The sequence below is a fragment of the Columba livia genome, chromosome 4 (assembly GCF_036013475.1).
Source record: "Columba livia isolate bColLiv1 breed racing homer chromosome 4, bColLiv1.pat.W.v2, whole genome shotgun sequence".
Classification (NCBI taxonomy): domain Eukaryota; kingdom Metazoa; phylum Chordata; class Aves; order Columbiformes; family Columbidae; genus Columba; species Columba livia.
Window position 1 is genome coordinate 13,767,329 of NC_088605.1, and position 18,664 is coordinate 13,785,992.

Here is an 18,664-nt window from a genome sequence, read left to right on the forward strand (position 1 = left end):
AGAAGGCATTTCATTCCTAGTGAACGTTGCTGTGAAGTGCCCAAGAGGTGCTGTCTTTTTCTTCACCTGTTGTGCTGATTACCTGCTGCATTCCTGGTCTTTCCACAAGCTCCCTGAGGGAAGTCCAGCCTGCTCACACACAGCTTTCTTCTCCTGTGGGATGTTGCCTCCAGGAAAGGCTCTGGTTAGGTGCCAAGAAGCACAGCAAATACTGCCAGCACTGTCTTGGCAACCCATCTGGCTGCCTTTGCTCCATTAGGCAATGCCTTCCCTTCCTCCCCTTCTGCAGGGCTGGATCCTGTCTCCATCAGATTCAGCAAGAACTCTAATGTGCACATAGATGAGGACAGGGTCTGGTTATTCCTCCTTCCTCATCTTTATTCACAATTGGGTTAAAGTATATGAACAATCCTTAGTATGCTAAAATGTATTGTTTGGTGCACTATGACTGAACAAAACGGAGAAACATGTTAATACCAGAGTCATTGCTTTTTATGCATGGCCCTCAAATCCATTCAACTTACAAATGATCAAAGCAGAAATACCTCACAAATAACAATAAAATGGAACCACAAAACAAAACAAAAAAAAAAAAAAAAAAAAAAAGAAAACACCAGATTCCCTCACATAATCTGAATGTTTTAGTGTAGGAAACTATCACAAAGGAAATAGGTCAATCTTTTGAAAAAGTATTTTTAAAATGAAAAAGGAACAGCACATTAGGATGTTAAAGAGTCTTGCAAACGTTACTCAGATGCCTAACTTTCAGAGCAGCAACAATCTTGGTATTCTTTGGCTCAGAATTAACTCTGACAATCATTTGCTCTAATAGCTGAAACGCAAAGTCTGGAAAATGTTTTTCATTTGAAAGGGAACAGAAAGTGAACCAAGTTAATTAGTTTTTGTTGTGATCTAATGAAATGGGCCAAATTTTCTCTTAGCTGTGACTGAGTAAATAAAAGCAGAATCCAAAGTAAAACTCCTGTGAAAAATAAATCGCTGAAGAGCAACAAATGCAAGCATAAACAAGTAAAATGCCAGTGATAATTAAAGTCAGAATTTGCAAACACAGTTCACCTGGCATATCGACTTACGTTAGGAACAAAGCCTGGGGTCACAGCTTTCTCTAGAACAGCATCCCAGTTGACATCAGCTAGGTATGGAGAGCTTTGGATGTCTGTAAGGCTTGAAAGTCGGCACTCTGGGTCCTTAGTGAGGAGCTGTGATCAAGCACAAAGCATTTTCTAAGGGATCAGGTGCCATATAAAAGAGTACACGTATCACATGCATAAATTGTATGATACACAATTTAGAACAAGAAAATGGCTAGGGAACCCTCTAACAACTCCTAGAAGCCCCAGTCTAAAAAAATAAAAGTAATAACTTGTAGGATATGACTATAATTTAATTGCCACCAGATGGCTGTTGCAGGCATGAACTGTATTAGTTCGTCTGTTTTATTAATAACAAAAGTCTGTTTACAAATGCACAAGAGTCCAAATGACATGAAACATCACAGCTCAATGCCACCCAACAATTTGTATTTTGTCTTTAATTTATTGGAAACATCCTGGCAGCAATTAAAATTAGCCACCTCATTGCTCCACCTATCAAAAATAGATGCAAAGGAAATTGATCTTCTGTTGCTCTATTCACACGTTCACTAACATTTTGTGCTCAAATATCAGTACTGGGGACCTGAAATACCTAAAAGAGGTATATGATACTTGCAGCACGACCAGAAAATGAAACCAAACAAATAAATGGGATTTTAGGAAGAAGGAGAATTCTGGGGTCATGATGCATTCAGAAAGAACTCTGTCTTGTAGCTTAGTGACATTTACAGCAAAGTGGCTCGACTTTTATTGTTGCAACTATAGCAACATGGGACAGGTAGAGATACAGAGCTTTTCATTTCTAAGCTCCCTGGCTGGAAACTGCAGCAGAAATTCAGAGGGCAGAGTGATCCTTCCTTTTCTCTCTCACACGCACAACCAGGCCTGGAGAGAATGGGACCAGGGCACCAAATGGGGATTATTGATCCCCAAAATTTTGGTATCACTAGTGAATCAGCTTTAAAATAAAGAAAAACACTAGATTTCTGTTTCTTTGAGGCCACAAAAAATCTGAGTCTAAGACTAAGGATTATCCATCTTCTCAAGAGAAAATACTGCACTGCTCATGTTCAGAGAACCCTAAGAATAAGCACTGTGTTCTTATTCTTGAAGTTTTGTCTAGCTAATTGTGTGCTTACCTGATGCCTCTGCATTGTTGGAGTGTCTCCTGGAAGAGGAGAAAAGTGAGGACAGAAGGTGTTTGTAATTTCTTACCTTTTTCAGTAATGCTGTCATGCCCTTGCACCATGCAGATGAGTAGTGAACTCTTTCTATCTTGAACATGTTGAGTATCTCATCAATGGGGGTGGCTGAATGAATTTCATAGGGCCTCTGGGATAAAATTAAATCAATATCAAGTCAGCAAGGATAGATAAAACAGTGTAGGCAATTCACATTTTCCTGAGCTCAGTATTTTGGATGGAAAAGTCAAACCCACCAAAACATAACAATTTTGAGGCTAATCCTTCTTTCTGCATGTGCTTTTCTTTGGTTATAAGTAATGTAATTAATCACAGATGTATTTCCTCTGCAAATGTTTCTCTCATGAAAAGAAATATCAGTTCAAATGAGATGTCTGAATAATTTTATTTCTAGGGCATTCTATATGAAATGTGAATTATTTACTATTTTTTACTTCTAATACTAGAATGTTCTTGTGATGTAAACTGACAAAATGGAAAAGTAGAGGTTAAAAGGAGCTTTGTCATCCTGATGTTACTGAGTAGTAGACAGAGAAATTAAAAGATGCTTACAAAAAATCTGTGTAAGAAGCACAGTAAAAAGTAGACTCCACGTCCCAATCCTTCTCCTTTGCCCTTTTTGAAATCTAAAATTTACTCATTTATATTCTTATTAATTATTGTGCACATATTTTTAAAGATTTGTATTTGTGAAGCAAGCTGTGAGAATGAAACTCTGTGTTGGTGTATTTTAGACAAGAATAGAGTGAGAAGTGCTTGTGAAGTAAATCGTACCCAGCAGGTGACAGATCTGTGATATGTGGTGTGAGATCTGCAGCCAAATGCCATCATAGCAGCACTATGAAAACTGATGCACATAACTTACTCACAATACAGATTTACCTTCTAATCCAATATCCTCAACAGCAAAGGGCACACACATGTTGCCTCTAGTAAGAACTGACTCATCCCTTGACTCCTGCTACTGTGTACTGGTACAAGATTATAATCTAAGAATATTTCTGAGTGTTACTATCAAATCTGATAGTAAATTACAACCACTCTTGATAAAAGTCTAGAAAATATCCGTATTTTAAGAAGATTGATGTACTTGTTTAACTTTGAGCATGTATATGAAATCAAGTCCATTCCAAGGCACTGGGATGCTCTAAAAACAAATCCAAGAATTGCTTAAACCTTTTTGCTTTGATTCACATTCACCTAGTCTATTGTCATTCATTTATATGATGTCTGTATGAATTGAACAGGAACTAAATGTAAGCTCTGAATCCATAATTTTCTTGAATCAGGTTCAAAACTGCCATTTGAAATAGTCTGCTTTATATGCTTTTCCCTACCTGTGGTAATGCTGCCATAAAACAGCTATTAAAAATGAAAGGTTAACATTTGGCCTGTTGTCACAAAGTAACCTGCTGCTGATTTAGACTTGATATAATAATGTGACCAACAGGATCATCGAGACAGAATTTACACCAATCACTGGAAATCGTGATTTAGCTCTAAAAACAGCAACTTTAATGAATAATGGATCTTTGAGAGAAGTAAAAAATTAGAATAAAAATAAGGAAGTTTTGCTGTTAAAGATGCTTCTGTACATATCTTTTTCCTCACTGGAAAAATCCTTAAAAAAAACCCCTTACTTTATTTTAAAGTTTATTAATATTCTACAGGTTTGCTTTTTTTGTTGTGTTTTGTTGTTTGTTTGTGTTTTTTTTTTTTTTTTAATTGAGATTTGCAGAGATTTGTAATATTGTACTTAGTTATTTTGAACTGTAAATATCAAGGAAATTATAAGCTTGGTCGTCTGAGGTCCTTCGCACTAATTTCTTCCATGTTTTTTCAGCTATTCAATGCACTTGATGGTGAGATCCCATCTGTTTTATTTTGTGAGAAAGGAAAGAAAATCTGTTTTGCTCCTATTCATGATGTTTTACCAAAATTTGTTGTAAACTGTTCATATCACAGTGAAAGTCAGAATCCAGGTTTCCCACATACTACCTCATGTTATGGTTTGCATCATACAGTTTAATTTCATGGGCTTGGGGAAAAGATCAGTGTTTGATGCAGTGCTTCATAAATTTACTTTTTTTGGTTGTTAGGTCCTTTATTAGCAACTGGCTGAGGAGAGAAAAGTGCCTGCAACATAGTGGGAAATGCTAGCACTACTGTGCATAACCAGAAGGTGATCCATATAGCTCTGTACTGGATGAAACCTGCTTGCGTAGCTCCAGCCCTGTTTCCAACAGTGCCTTGGCAGTAGAGATCAATGCATGAGAACGGCTGCACCCTGAGAACGCATGAGAACGGAGCACCCTGAGCCTTCTCTGAGGACTCTTCCATCTGATAACAGTAGAGGCAAATAAAAACAAAATTTCAACTAAACAAAAAGCAACTCATTTTTACTTAGCTCCTCTTGAATTCAGGCAGGCAGTGCCACAACGCTATGCACAGCTCAGAGGTGGAAAATGATGGAAATTTCTAATGCTCTTCATTTTTATTGTTCCTTCCTTGCTTGCCTCCTGCCTTCTCCATGCACTACCATGCATGACCATGCACCGTGCTCCGACTGCAGAAAGTCACACCTCTGGCACGCTCTGCCCAGTGCAAAATTCACCTCTTTCCCCAGGGCTGCTGCAGGAGGAGCGCTGGGCTACACCAAGCACCCACCCCTCTGCTCCGGGACAGTGGGCCTCTCTTCTCACCACGGAACAAAGGTTTGTGGGAGCACTGAGGAGCAAGGGGCTGCCCGCCTGCAGGCTTAGCTTGCAGCCTTGTAGGCACAAGCTGCTGATTTGCAGCCATCTGCACAGGATTGCAGCAGCAGATGGAGCTTCAAAGCTCGTGGCTGTTGCAGACAGCTACATGCCTCGGGTTAAATATGTTTCCTCAACCCACCACTACTTCTTTTGTCATCACTCCTGCCAGTTTAGGCCTTGTCTAGACTAGAAAAATTTAGGGATACAATTCAGGAAAAGGATATAACTTTTCTCAGTCCATACAAAGTCATGGGCTGCCAAGCCACCCTCTGGCTTGCTCAAAAGGCAAGAGCTGCTCTTCAGGACAAAACAAGCACCTGGCTTGGTTGACTGGAGCATGGACAGATGGCAATGTTTTCATCTCAAAAAAAATTTGATTCCATCTCAGCTTTGGTTTGTCTGTAGCCAGATAGACTTATTTAGAAAAGACTATGGATCTGGGCAAATAGATACCACTCTATACAGTTTTTCATTTATGAAAATGACTAGATATCTTTTGTGATTTTCTTGGGGGTTCAGCTTTCCTTCATTCTGCTTCTTTCTTGGAGATACTCATTGGTAAAAGGATTGATACAAAACCAGCAGGATGTTATTTTAATTTTTTATATGTGCAGCTCATACTACCGTCTATGACTACTGTTGAGAATGTAATTTGCTTATCACTGCCAGATCTTAACCATTCAGGTTTAAATTTTCCATCCTGAAAAGAACATCAGCTTAAAAACTCAGTAATTTTTGAGAATGATGGTAGAGAAAAATTGGAAAGTTGGTTTTTTTTTCTGTTTTTTAAAGATTTTGTGAGCAGAGATTGAGATTTGGCATGGGAGAGATCTTTGTATCAGGAGCATGACTTTTGCCATTTCTCTGGAAATAAAAAATAGATTGGCCAAGGTTTAGGCCTTTGAAAAATGTAGCTTCTGAAATAACAATGTGCAGACACTCTGAAATGTAGTTTTCAATCTAAAAATGGGAATAATAATTGTTCTTTTTTCTGGTTTCCTATGTCTGTCATCTTATATGAAACTGTGAGATCTTTGTGAGATGGATTGTCTCACATTATAAAGTGCCTAGCAGGACAGTGTAGTGGTACTGTGTTAATGTCATAGGAAAACAAATATTCTCTCCTTAAAACCAGCATACTGCAATGCAATAAAATTCCTCTTTCCAAAAGAAGAATAAAAAATTAAAGCAAAACAAAACAGCAACAAACAGCTACTTTAGCTACATCATTATCCTGAAATAGTATCTAAATTATTGTTTTCCATAGGGAATAGCAAATATTCAAGCAACTAACTTCAATCCTTTGAACCAAAATGGAAAAGAATTTTCCATTATCTTCTGTGACGTTTGACCATGCTCAGGAAGATTTTTCATTAAGCTTATTCACATAATTGATTAGATAAGTAATAACTGTACTGGCAGATAAGCATTTTCTGAAGTTAGGCCATGCATCTTAGGATATTACATTAAGACTTCTAAGGTATTAGCCAAAAGAATAAAAGACATAATAAGGTCTGAAGTAACTCAACTTCTATTTGGAAAAAAACACCATTGTTTCAAATTCAGCGGTGTGGAGAAGACATTAAACCAGTATGCCTTTCCTTAGACAAACTTAGGAAAACTTTCATAACATATTTGAGAATGGGATGAAACTTTCCCAAAAAACATTTCCATTTGGGAAAGACCCAGGACAGCATTCCTAACCTCAACCACAGCCTTGTCCACTCAAATTTTGTCATTAATGGTGCACTCAGGGGCACTACGAACTTTGACACTTTTGTCAGTCAATTAGTTAAATAACAAAGAAACTTCATGATTCTTACCCAGCCTCTCAGTAGTTCGTATGCTGTAATTCCTAATGACCACCAGTCTACTGGGTATGAGTATCCTGGACCTCCATCCATAAATGCCTGGAACACTTCCGGAGCTAAAAAAAAAAAATCAATAAAATCAAACAAAAAGCATTATACCAAGGTTAGATGATGCATCATTAATGTTTACAGCTAAAAAAATGAATAAGGATGCAATTAACTGGAATGAAATACATTTGTAAGCACAGAATTTTCAGGATGCAGTTTCAGTGCTTTGAATTGCTGGTCACAAGTGACCTTCACTGGTCAGGTTTCTTCAAAAGTCAATGACTTTATACATTAATTCTTACCTGGTCCATTTAAGTTTTCATAGATTCATAGAATCACAGAACAGTTTGGGTTGGAAAGGACCTTCAAGATCATCTTCCAACCCCCCTGCCATGGGAAGGGACACCTTCCACTAGAGTAGGTTGCTCAAAACCCCGTCCAACCTGGCCTTCAGCACTTTCAGGGGTGGGGCATCACAACTTCTCTGGGCAGACTGTTCCAGGGCCTCACCACCCTCATGGTGAACAATTTGTTCCTTATATCTTATGTAAATAAAAATAAATAATAGGAGGGGAATTCCTGAACTGAAGTATAACTTTAATTGATACAGGTGTTGAATATGTTAAATCTGGTCCTTGTTCTACATTTGGAAAAATTAGTCAGATGGGTTTTAAAGGTATTCAATATAGGAAAATGGTAATTAAATACAAATCCTGACGCTGATTGTATGCTATAAGAAACTCTGTCACAAATGAAAATAAACACACTGTCAATAAAGTAGTGAATTTCATGGGGAAAAAAAAATCTTTTCAAAACAAGGATCCAGTTGGCTAATTTCAGCAAGAAAAACATACTAAATAATGCCACTGTACTTTCTTCAGAAACCCATTTATAAATGAGAGATTATATGAAAAGTCAGTCATGCTTTTCTAATTATTTCACAGTAGAATCTCAGTACACTTTGTCAAAACAACACTTTCCCTGAGGATTTTCTAAACAACACTATCACCAACTGTAACATCATGCTAGATTGCAATTGCCGTGTGAGCCTTTTCTGGCCCTGATACCGAGTCTAATGCACCACATTACCACCTGATTACCATTGCACCGCTTGCTAATGGGCATGCTGCAATGAATAATGTAATCTGGTCACACTTGCTACTGACTCACAGTTTGGGATTTGACTATGTGTGGCATTTAGAGAAGAACCTTTAATTAAAGGAAAGGCATTCCTTTCAGAGGAGTTTTTGAAGTCCTCGCATTATGGATGGCAACCTAACAATTTGCAACTTCAGACCTGACTTCAGAAAGTTCTGAAGGGCCAAACCTAATAAAGGATTTTTTTATTCCATGACTTAGATATGGCAAAACCCTAATCTGTGGAATAAAAAGCAATAAATTAAAGTGGTCCTATACTCTTTACCCAGCAGGACTGTATCTAAATAGCTTGGTAGGAGAACCGCAGGCATCTAAAGAAACATTTTTGCCAGAATATGTAAGTTTGGAGAGCAGCTGACCAGTGGATGTCTGGCATGGATAAACTTGTGCTGTTATTCAGTATGGCACGAATCAACAATGGCATAAAATTCATCACACTGAGTTAGCTCTGTCTCACCTCCAGATAATATGGCTTCACTTGGGATGCTATATCTTCATATGTACTTCAGATCTTTTTTGCATGGGATGTGTGTAGGCACAACTTACATGTTTGTGGTCTACCATATAGCTAGATGCTAAAAGGGTAGGCATGTTTTTTTGTGTTACTTTAGTGGATCAATGCACTCAAATTGCACACCAGGCACTGAAGTCATGTTTTGAATATCACCATAAGCACCTTGTAGTGAAGGTTTGCTTTATTTAACCACACTTGTTATGGGTTTTGCCCACTGTACCTGGATGATGTAGAGTATCTCCTTACAGAAAATAGCCTGTGTCGACTTTTTAATGAGCTATATAAGTATAATATTGGTTTCACTCTTTCTTTTATAGCTTTAATATGGTAATGATGCAGTGGACCACTGTCTGATTTCTGAGAGGTAGAGATGAAAATACATTATTGATATAACCTACAACATTACCAGAATGGTGCAGCTGTTTTGTTAATTCAGTGACTGAGTTATCCACTTTTATTTTATTTGCTTGTTCTAAAAGCTTCAAGGTCAACTCATCCCACAGTAAGCAGATCAGCAGAAAATGTTTTCTTTTGCCCACTGGCCCTGGTTTTTGAAGCTCTGTTTTCTCACCTTAAGCTGAAGGCATCCTTAGATCAGAAAACAGAGAGTTAGCCTCCTGATTTTTAATGCAGATAGCCCCTTTCCTCCTGCTTTAGCAGGATGATTTGCAGTCCAGCTGAACTGCCTCTCTGCCTTCAGCCAGCTCCAGTGAAGCAGCTGAAAGCACCCGCTTCGCAAGATGAGGAGGGACTGACAGAAGCTGCAATATGATTTACAGTATCCTACATACAAGTTTTTTCTCAGAGAGAAATCTCAAACCTGCTGAAGCCAAAAGACCTTCCCGCAGTTTGGCAAGGCTATTACATACCAATCTCACACTAAGCTTATACTTAATGTGTCTAAAAGCCTTCTTGAACTGAGACATTAGGTGCAAACGAAAGCCTCCAGTCTGTTCAGCAGACTTCTGGAGTTTGCCCACTCATTCAGAAACATAGCATCATTTTACGGAAAGACAGCAGATCTTGCAAGTGATGGGGTTAGCCAAGCTCTGAAGAACTAGAGCTGTGAAATACAGAACATAACGTTGTCTTTTGCTGTAAGAAATAATTATATCAGGAGAATGGTGTGAATGCAACCTGCCTAGGATAAAAGCAAATAAAAACTCTGAAAGTTAAAATTCTACACTGATTTTCTTTAGGGTTGTTATGGACATAGACTATCTGTAATCTTTTAAAATTTGAATTTGATCTCAGGTTCAGCTTGGACAGCCATCCTGCAGACCCCTGTGAGTAGGATTTTTCAAAAGACAATAGGATTTGAGCTTGCCACCTTGGAGTAAGGTCAGCAGCTCTGCTGCATGCACCCTTTCTGCAAACACTCTCCTTTATCATACAAGCTTTAGAATGAGATGAATACTTACATTTTTTACCCCCATGCATCTACCTAAATGCAAGGATTTTGCTTGGAAAAGTTGATTCACATGAACAAAAGTGAGAAAGTGCATGTAAGAACAGGAGTTGCAGATTTTTTTTCCTCAAGAGAATGCTACTGAACAAAGGCTTTTCAGGAAAATATACAGGGTCTGACCCTGCAGATTCTTTTGGTTGAGGGCTGTAGGTACTATCACATAGAGTCAGAGTGAAGACAGTAGAATTTTGCATGGTGGAAGCACAGCTTTTAAATCAGAGGTGTCAAACATCAGCCTCACAGTTACCTTCAAAGGGCTGAATGTAATTTTAGGACTGTTTAAATGCTGGGGTAGTTTTTTTCTACATGTGTATTTTTATCTTAATAACATACTTTCATGCTTTCACTGCTTATCTGCTCTGCTTTCTTGAAAAATTACATAAAATGAACCCACCTTTGCACTGAATTAAGTGTGCTTCAGTGTATTCCTTGGTTGTCCCTATTATGTATTTCCAGTTAATGGGGTTTTTCCAACTACTAAATGAAAATAAATCCTCTTCAGAGCTGTGTCCTTTGATGCTTTTGCAGTTTATCTGTCTAGCAATACCATATCATTACAGACTGTTTCTGTATCAAGAGAAAGATTCCAAGGAAGTAAATAAACTGTTGTTTTGCTTTAAAGTAAAACCATACAGGAGAACAGCTAGAAAAAGTTGAACGTGAAAGCAAATCTGGAGGGTCATCCATCTCAGATGCAGTGGCTTCCTGGAATATCCATACTCCCATTCAGTGCGTTTAGCCACACTTGGAGCTCCAAGTAATTTTGTGAAATAGAGAGTAATTTTTGACAAATTGATTCATACGTATAGCTGCCCACTGCAATTGTCACAGTCGTCAGATGATAAACACTGTAAATGATGTAGAGGATGCATCTCATATCGTATGCATATTTTCCTAAATATCTGTTAAAAAATGAAGTTCAAAACTTACTTATCTGGTTGGTAATTCTGAACTCTATATGTGCAATATTATCAGTATCTAACAATATGATTCATGAGCTTAAAATAAAAGAGAATATCAAGTGCAAATAACAAAGAACTCAATTTTCACTGTTTATTGCTGTTGTAAAAGGACATTTTTTACATATGATAAAATGCTTCTAAGTAGGATTCCTGAGAATCTGCTGAGTATTCATAGGTATTGCTTAACTCTAGTTACACTATAAGTGCTCCAGGTCTCTGAAATTCAGGCCATTTTTATTTGGTGCCCGATGGTGAGTTTGAAATGGCTGTCCATGATAAAATAGTCAATTTGAGGCCTATCACTTGGAATGGTTGGCACAAAGAATAGTATTATTATATTTGATGAAGCATACTGGTTTAATCATAAAGATAATTCATCAGACTAAATCATAAAATACAGAGCTTGGAGTGGCTCTGATATGAATCCCCAATAACACAATGTGGCATTTCTTTTTTGATGAACTGATTTAGGTTCCTCTTCCTTAGCAAGAAGCTAATCAAAGAGTGCCTGATGTACTTGCCTACCACTACCTGGGAGACTGCTGAGTGTTGATTAAGCAGCTTACAGGGCTATTCCTTACTTTGAAGCATTACTGACTTCCATATGCTTCTTTGAAACTTTGCAAAATTGGTGAGAGGGAAAGTGCAGTGAGATCAATGCATTAGACCCATCTTCAAGTGGCCTTTACTACATACTAATAAATCAGTATATTTAAGGAATAACTTGCGAATGAGTCTTGCAAGATCAATTAGCTGTAAGGAACTGATTGTCCATGTGTAGCTAAATGTTGCCAATGAGAGAAAATGACCTATACCAGTGTTATTAATATTATAAACTGTGAATAAAATAAAAAGTAAAACCATAGTGGCTTAGCCTCAATTTTTTTTTATTACCAAGTTCACATGGCCATGTCCAAAACATATCTCAAGAATGAAAACCCCAACATTAATCATCCATTTGGCTAGCTAGAGCTCTCTGTAGTCTATCTGGATCTCAGCAGAGACCCTGCACATCAGTAAGTGGAATCAGAGGTTTGTGGTGTACAGTAGGGGTTGCAAAGAGACATGCTCTGCGCATTGTGTAGCAAAATACACCTCAGTGGTATACTTATTATTGTATTACCTGAGATTTCATAGATAGGAAAATAGATTTCAGTGTAATTAACTGAGGTTCAGCATGATCATTCTCATTTCTCATATTAGTCCCTGATCTTGCAAAAAAAAAAAAAAAAAAAAAAAAACAAGCAAAACCAAAACACACACACACACATATATATATATAAATGGATATACACACACATATATGATGCACACAGTACAAACAATATTTTGGTTCACTACACAGGATAAACTGTTAAAAGTTGGACCTTTCCAAATTTTAAATGTGTGAATCCCCTGATGTATATAACACATTCATAGTTTTACCTTGCTGAAACAGGCTTAATAGATGACAGACTGAGCTGAATAAAACATGAACTTGATTTTCGAAATAATATTCCAAGAACCTTGGACTGAGAAGGTTCAGTGAAATATTAACTACTTTCTTAGCACTGTGATGAGAAAATACTAATTTTCACTTTTCTCTGAAAAGTAAATTCAGAGGTCAGTAATTCTTTTAGGTCATGTTTTAAATAGAAAACAGAAATCAAACTACAGTGACGACAAGTGATTTTCTATATAGAGGAGAAGCTGTTTTAAGAGCAAAATGAAAGAAAACAACTTCTCTCTCCCTGAATATAAATGTAGAATTGGTAAACTATCAATTTACCTCCTAGTGTTTACTTTCTCATGTGCTAAAAGGATCTAAATTATAATGGACAGCTTTCTGACTCAGAGCTTTAGATTAGTCAGCTGCCAACAGATATTGTATAAGGCAAAGTGCTGCTTAAAGCCTGACCATGCTGGGCACGCAATTTTCTACTATGAGGTCTGGACTCGTTACAGCAGTGTAACTGATTCTGTACCATTATTCACATAATACACCTCAATAGTTTTAATACTCATATTTCATGCTATTATTCAATCAAAGTAAATATTTTAGATACCATTACCTGAACACATACACTGCATTTAGAATGCCTTATTAGTTTGCCATGTGGCTTTACAACCTTTCCTGCCCTTACACAGAGTGCTGTCCTCATAAAACCCTCTGCATTACTCAAACACTGAACAGAAACCACTTCTTGCCCTTGTGTTTGCACAGAAAAGCCCTTACTGGTTGAACATCCAGATCAACCTCAGAGAAATAGACTCAAGTTGCTAACCCCATTGAAAGAAAGCCCAGTAGCAGTGGACATGACATGGTCTCCTACTACTGAATTTGAAATTGTAGAGAAGTACCTTCCTTACTCCATCCAAAAGCTCACAGTGGCTGCAGTGCCACTTTTTCTAGAACCTTGTTGAAGGGGTTGTGTCCAAAAATATCATTTTGCTATTTGGAAGATCAACCCAGTGTATAGACAGCAGCAGTTCTGCCCCAGTACTGAAATGAACTGGTCTGGATAACTGGGGATTCACAGGACAGTGTATCTCAAACATCCAAAGGACTATAGAGTTCACCTGCCTCACATACTTCTAACAACATTAGCAGACGTCTGGAGCATCTTTCTTATGAGGAAAGACTGAGAGAGCTGAGTCTGTTCAGCCTAGAGAAGGCCGAGAGGGGATCTTATTTATTCTTATTAATATCTCAAGGGTGATGTCAGGAGGATGGGACCAGACTCTTTTCCATGGTACTCAACGAGAGGATGAGAGGCAACAGGCACAGGCTGAAGCACAGGAGTTTCCATTTGAATAAGCAGAGAAACCTTTTTACTTTGAAGGTGCCTGAGCCCTGGAACAGGCTGCCCAGAGGTGTTGTGGAGTCTCCTTCTCTGGAGACATTCAAAACCCTCCTGGACACATTCCCATGCAATCTATTCTGGGTGTACCTGCTTTAACAGGTGGGTTGGACGAGATGATTTCCAGAGCTCCCTTCCAACCCCAATCATTCTGTGATTCTCTGTGATCTTGTGAAATGTCTTTGTATCAGTTTATGCACACAAAAACCTGAGGGTGTAGTGTGGCCTGACCAAAGGACAAGAGTTATTCTGGGGGCAGAAACACCCCATTGGGCTGTTGGAAGTCTGCACTCGTTGCCCTGTGTGCCACTCCTGCGGGAGGTTTCTGTCTCCTCAGATCTGCCTGCAGAGCTCCACATCGTATCAGGCTTTTCAGGCAGGGTAATAATAATAATAAAAAAAGAAGCCCAACCCAAAACTACCACTTGAACTCGGTGTGGGGTTTTTTGACTGAAATAGCAAAAGAAATTATTATATTGGCAGTTTTGCTGGAAGATCTCAAAGAATGGTAGGAGGTTGAAGAGCAGAGAGGTGGAAAGCAACTGGAGATAGTAACTTTCCTGTTCTCCTAAGGGTTTTCAGCTGCTTGGATGCCTACTTGTTAAAGTCAGAGCAGAGCCAAAACTTGAATACATTCTTGCATCTCAGTGCTTAATCCCCTTATCCATAGTGCTCCCAGCGCCAGCTGAAAACTCCATCAGTACAGCAAGTATTTATGTCAGCACCTCAAAGCCTCACACATACGCTCTTGGTTCTTGCTCATCAGAACAGAAGCCTTCCAGCTGATGCCACCATCGTGATATTTCCCTGGGATCAAAAGGGCAGTTAGAGACATCCAGTGAAACATGTAGATAGGCAGTCAAACCCTTGGTAGGAAAAGGGTGAGATTTTGAAAAACCTAAACAGTGCCTTAACTGCACTCAAAAAGCAATGAGCTGCAAAACACTAATAGATTTCAGAGTACTGTTTAGTATGAGCACAAGGAAGACCAAGTTCGAACACCTTTGAAAACCCAATTCCAAATTTGTCCCTCCTATACTGTACCTACCTCAGGAGCAAATTTAGGCCTACAGGATATTTTTACTTTACCTGTAAGGCTGATATTAGGATATCTGCTAGCTTTCCTCTAACTCCAATAGTACTTCCCCACAGTATTAACAATAAATACGGATGATTCATACATTTTACAAGTTCAGTGTGCCTCTGTAAATCCACACTTGTCTGGTAATCTCAGGCATACAGCCGTTATTCACCGTGACAGCAAGCTATGAAAGAAGCTGTGAAAATCTGAGATAACAAGCCTGTAGTATAGGAAGGGGGAGCTGAAAATTTTCACGTAGTTTACTCTGATTTTTTTGGCTTTGGATTTTTGTCAGGTGTATTTATATCATAAAACACATTTTATTGGTTTGATTTGAAGTAAAGTCAAGTGCATTATTTGGATAACTTTAGTGTCTGTTGAAAAAAAAAAAAAACAACACAAAGCCTCTACCTAAAGCTGCTAAAAATCCTACTGTCAGAAGAAGAAAACAAACCCAAACAAACCCTAAAACCCCAAAATTTGTAACCTGTGAATGGAAAGTTTTTACAACACTCACAAATAATATACAGATGCATGAAAGTTCCATCATTCAAAAAGGAGACATTTCAGTGAGTAAAAAGCATGTACTATAGGATTTAAATACATCTAAATTATGCAAGAGCAAAGAATTTAAAAAGGCAATATCTGTAATGTTTTCTAGATATATTTTAGTGTTTAACCTTTTGTTTTTGCAGCTGACCAGCCTGTTGCAGGGAAAGGAGCCTTTACTGCAAATGGGTGCCCAGCTCAGAGCACATTCTCTGAGACACAAGAATATTTCTTGCAGCCTGCATGGGTGACCAATATAAGAAATATTTTTTGTTTTGCCCCCACTCATAAACATGGAGCAGTGTTGAAAATGGCAAACACACAGGTGCTTCCAGCCAGGCAAATGCAGACTTCCTTTAAACAAACATGCTTGTGTTCATTTGTTGGCAGCAGGCATGCCTGCCAAAAGTCAGCTAGGTCTGAAAGGACACTTTGCATTGTTTGCCAGCCTAGGATGGCAGCCTGAAAGCCTATGGCCTTTCAAAGGGGTGTTCATACAATAAAACCTTTGACAATACCCTCAGTCACAGGAGTTGTAGATGGTTTTGGTGGTGAATTTGTAATGATAAAATCAGGCATGGGTGACACACACAAGTTTCTTAAACCAGCTTAAGGCACACATTGTATTTCACAGCTGCAGCCATCTGAGCAGTATGAGACGGAAATTCTGAAGACCCTTGAACACTAAGAAGCTGATTTCATTTCATCATTTCAGGTCAATGGCTTTGAGAAGTAAAACTGCAGAAGCAGCTGGAAGTAGCTTGTTCTGCCAGGCTGTTGGTCTCGTTCCTTTCAGATTCACCGTTGTCCATGCTTTTTTGCCCATGTGTGACAGGTATTTTACTTGTCTGAATGAATCAACCAGTAAAGGCGAATATAGAGAAATAAACAAACAGGGTTTCTGGAGAAACGTTGAGGTTCTAATACATTTCATTCTGTGTAGCCATTTAAGAATTAGGAAAACAGGCAGGGAAAATTTCAGGCTGAGAAAGATTGAGAGGCAAAAAAGCTAATATAAAGTGGGATTAAGCAAAGGCTGCAGGAGCTGACTCATGTCATGCTTAGCATTATAAGATAGGTATCTTAATCAGAACAGCTAGTGCATTTTTACAACATAATATCAATTTGCTCTGTTTTTTCCTGGATATCAGTTTGATGCAGTCCTGCTGCATGTGAGCAAATTGCTCCCTAGCAATTTCTCACCCTATTTCAATCAGATTTCCAATAGAGATTGAGGCTTTAGAGATAACATTGCTTCTCTATATTTCCATAATTTGGCCAAAGGAAGAAGTGAGAAATCCTCTAAGTGCCTCTACCAAGGGAAAGGCTGGAGAGTGTCCTCATATCTGATTAAACATTACAGGATCCACATGGGAGTGAGCTTTTATAAATGTCCCAGAGGTGGAAACAGCTTTCATTACATCTCATACCTTCATCATCATGAAAACGAGCTTTGCACAAGGCATGCCCTATAGGAAAAAATTTTCCTTGGTTCTGGTGCTCAGCAAGGGACTTGCTTGGAGGTGATTTTGTCTTGTTACATCAAGATCAAAATGTGGCCTAAATTCCTGGTAATGAAAGCTTACTACCAAACACAGAGCCAAACTCCTCAAGTCTTTTCTTCTGTTTTGGTCATTGTCTAAATGTCTTAGGTGAAGCCACACAGTCTATGATACAGCCTTAAAGCCAGACTTAACCCCAAACTTTCTTAACATGAGCAGTGCAACTGAAAGTCTGTCTAACATTTCTCTGAAGATATGATCCTTCACAAAATTCAAGCTGTAAACTAAAAGAGGTAAGGAAGAGAAATAACACACTTAGAGGAACAAGCACCAACAGTGCATGTATGGTCCTATCTGTCAATATTTGAGGTTTGCTGAATTTTTGATGCCCAGACTGTGCCACAGTTTTGACCTGAAACAGAAGACTGAGTAGCAAAGACTGAATGTATGGCTTTCGCAGTGGTTTTTCATTTCCAAGAGGTGAGGAAAGCACGCTGGAAAGTGAGCTGGGGGATGGTGCCATAGTCTCTTCATAGAGGAAAAAGAGCAGTTTTCTTGTCTTGTTCCTTCTTATTGTGAGATTGTTGGGTATGGGGGAGACATGATGTGTGGGGAGAAGGGTTCAGAGGCAGAACAGCTCTGCAAGGTAAACCAGGATAATAATTTTCTGATGTGCAAATTAAAATCTTGTTCCCATCTCCTGTGTTTCCTTCACTCCATGTCTATAGTTTACCTCCTTCCCTGGGTCAGCCTGGGCTTCCACAGGAACCCTCCAGGATCTGGTTTAGCTCCCTGGGAAGGCAAGGAGGCTCAGCTGTCTATGGCACTCCAGACTTAGGTCAGAGAAACTATTTGCCATGATATTAAGCTGAAGAGCAATTACAAAACAATGCAGTTATAAGGATGCATCTGTCCCAGGAATTAGGTATTTTCCTACAGGGTACAAGGACTCCAGAAATTCCTAGCAAGTAGAAAACACTGTGAAAAGGGACACAAGCAGAGTTTAGGCAGGATGGACTAAAGCGTCTCTGCATTAAATAGGCAGGTTTTCTAAGATATATCTCAGCATTTCCCTCTTTGTACTATCTGCTGGCAAACATCACCTACACAAAGAACAAGTTACTCCTCCTTAGGGTGGGGGTGAAGGGTAGGAAATTCAAAAGGACAACCATTTTTCAGAATTTTATTCTTCAAATACAAAATCATGGTACTTAGCACTTGCTACAGATTTTTGTGCTTTCTGTTGTTAAAAGCTAGTGTTTTTTTCTTGTGAGAAAAGCCTGCCAACAGAGACCCGACAAACCAAGAATGTGGTGGTCTGCTGATGTGTATAGATGGGCTGAAATATGCTCCAAAGGACGCTAAGTTTCCTGTTAAATCTCAGAAAAATATTTGAAGAATATTCACATTTTTGTACAGTTGTTTTAACTAATCTGCTTCTGATCATTAGTTGTCAGATGATCTCTTCATTACATACATTCAGACTATGACAGATGGTAAAATGCTAACTAACCCCTAAGCAAGTACTTAGCTTTTTTCTACTTTCGTAATAATTATCCTTTCTAATGTAAAACTGTGGAACTGCTTCAAGATTAAAAATGTAAGGCCATCAAAACAGTTAAAACTACCTAATTAAATCTCAGAAAAGACTCTATTGT

At 38.5% G+C, this 18,664-nt stretch overlaps 1 protein-coding gene across 2 annotated transcripts in view; it reads right to left on the reverse strand.

Annotated features, from left to right (window-relative positions):
- The window catches only part of STK32B (serine/threonine kinase 32B), a 162,982-nt gene that overhangs the window by 23,146 nt on the left and 121,172 nt on the right, over window positions 1-18,664 (reverse strand). For both annotated transcript variants that reach the window (XM_065060513.1, XM_013372292.3), the window contains 3 exons: window positions 6,897-7,000; window positions 2,331-2,447; window positions 1,095-1,220 (listed from right to left, as the gene is read on the reverse strand). In XM_065060513.1, coding sequence (XP_064916585.1) covers window positions 1,095-1,220; window positions 2,331-2,447; window positions 6,897-7,000 — 347 coding nt within the window. The remainder of the gene's footprint in view (window positions 1-1,094; window positions 1,221-2,330; window positions 2,448-6,896; window positions 7,001-18,664) is intronic.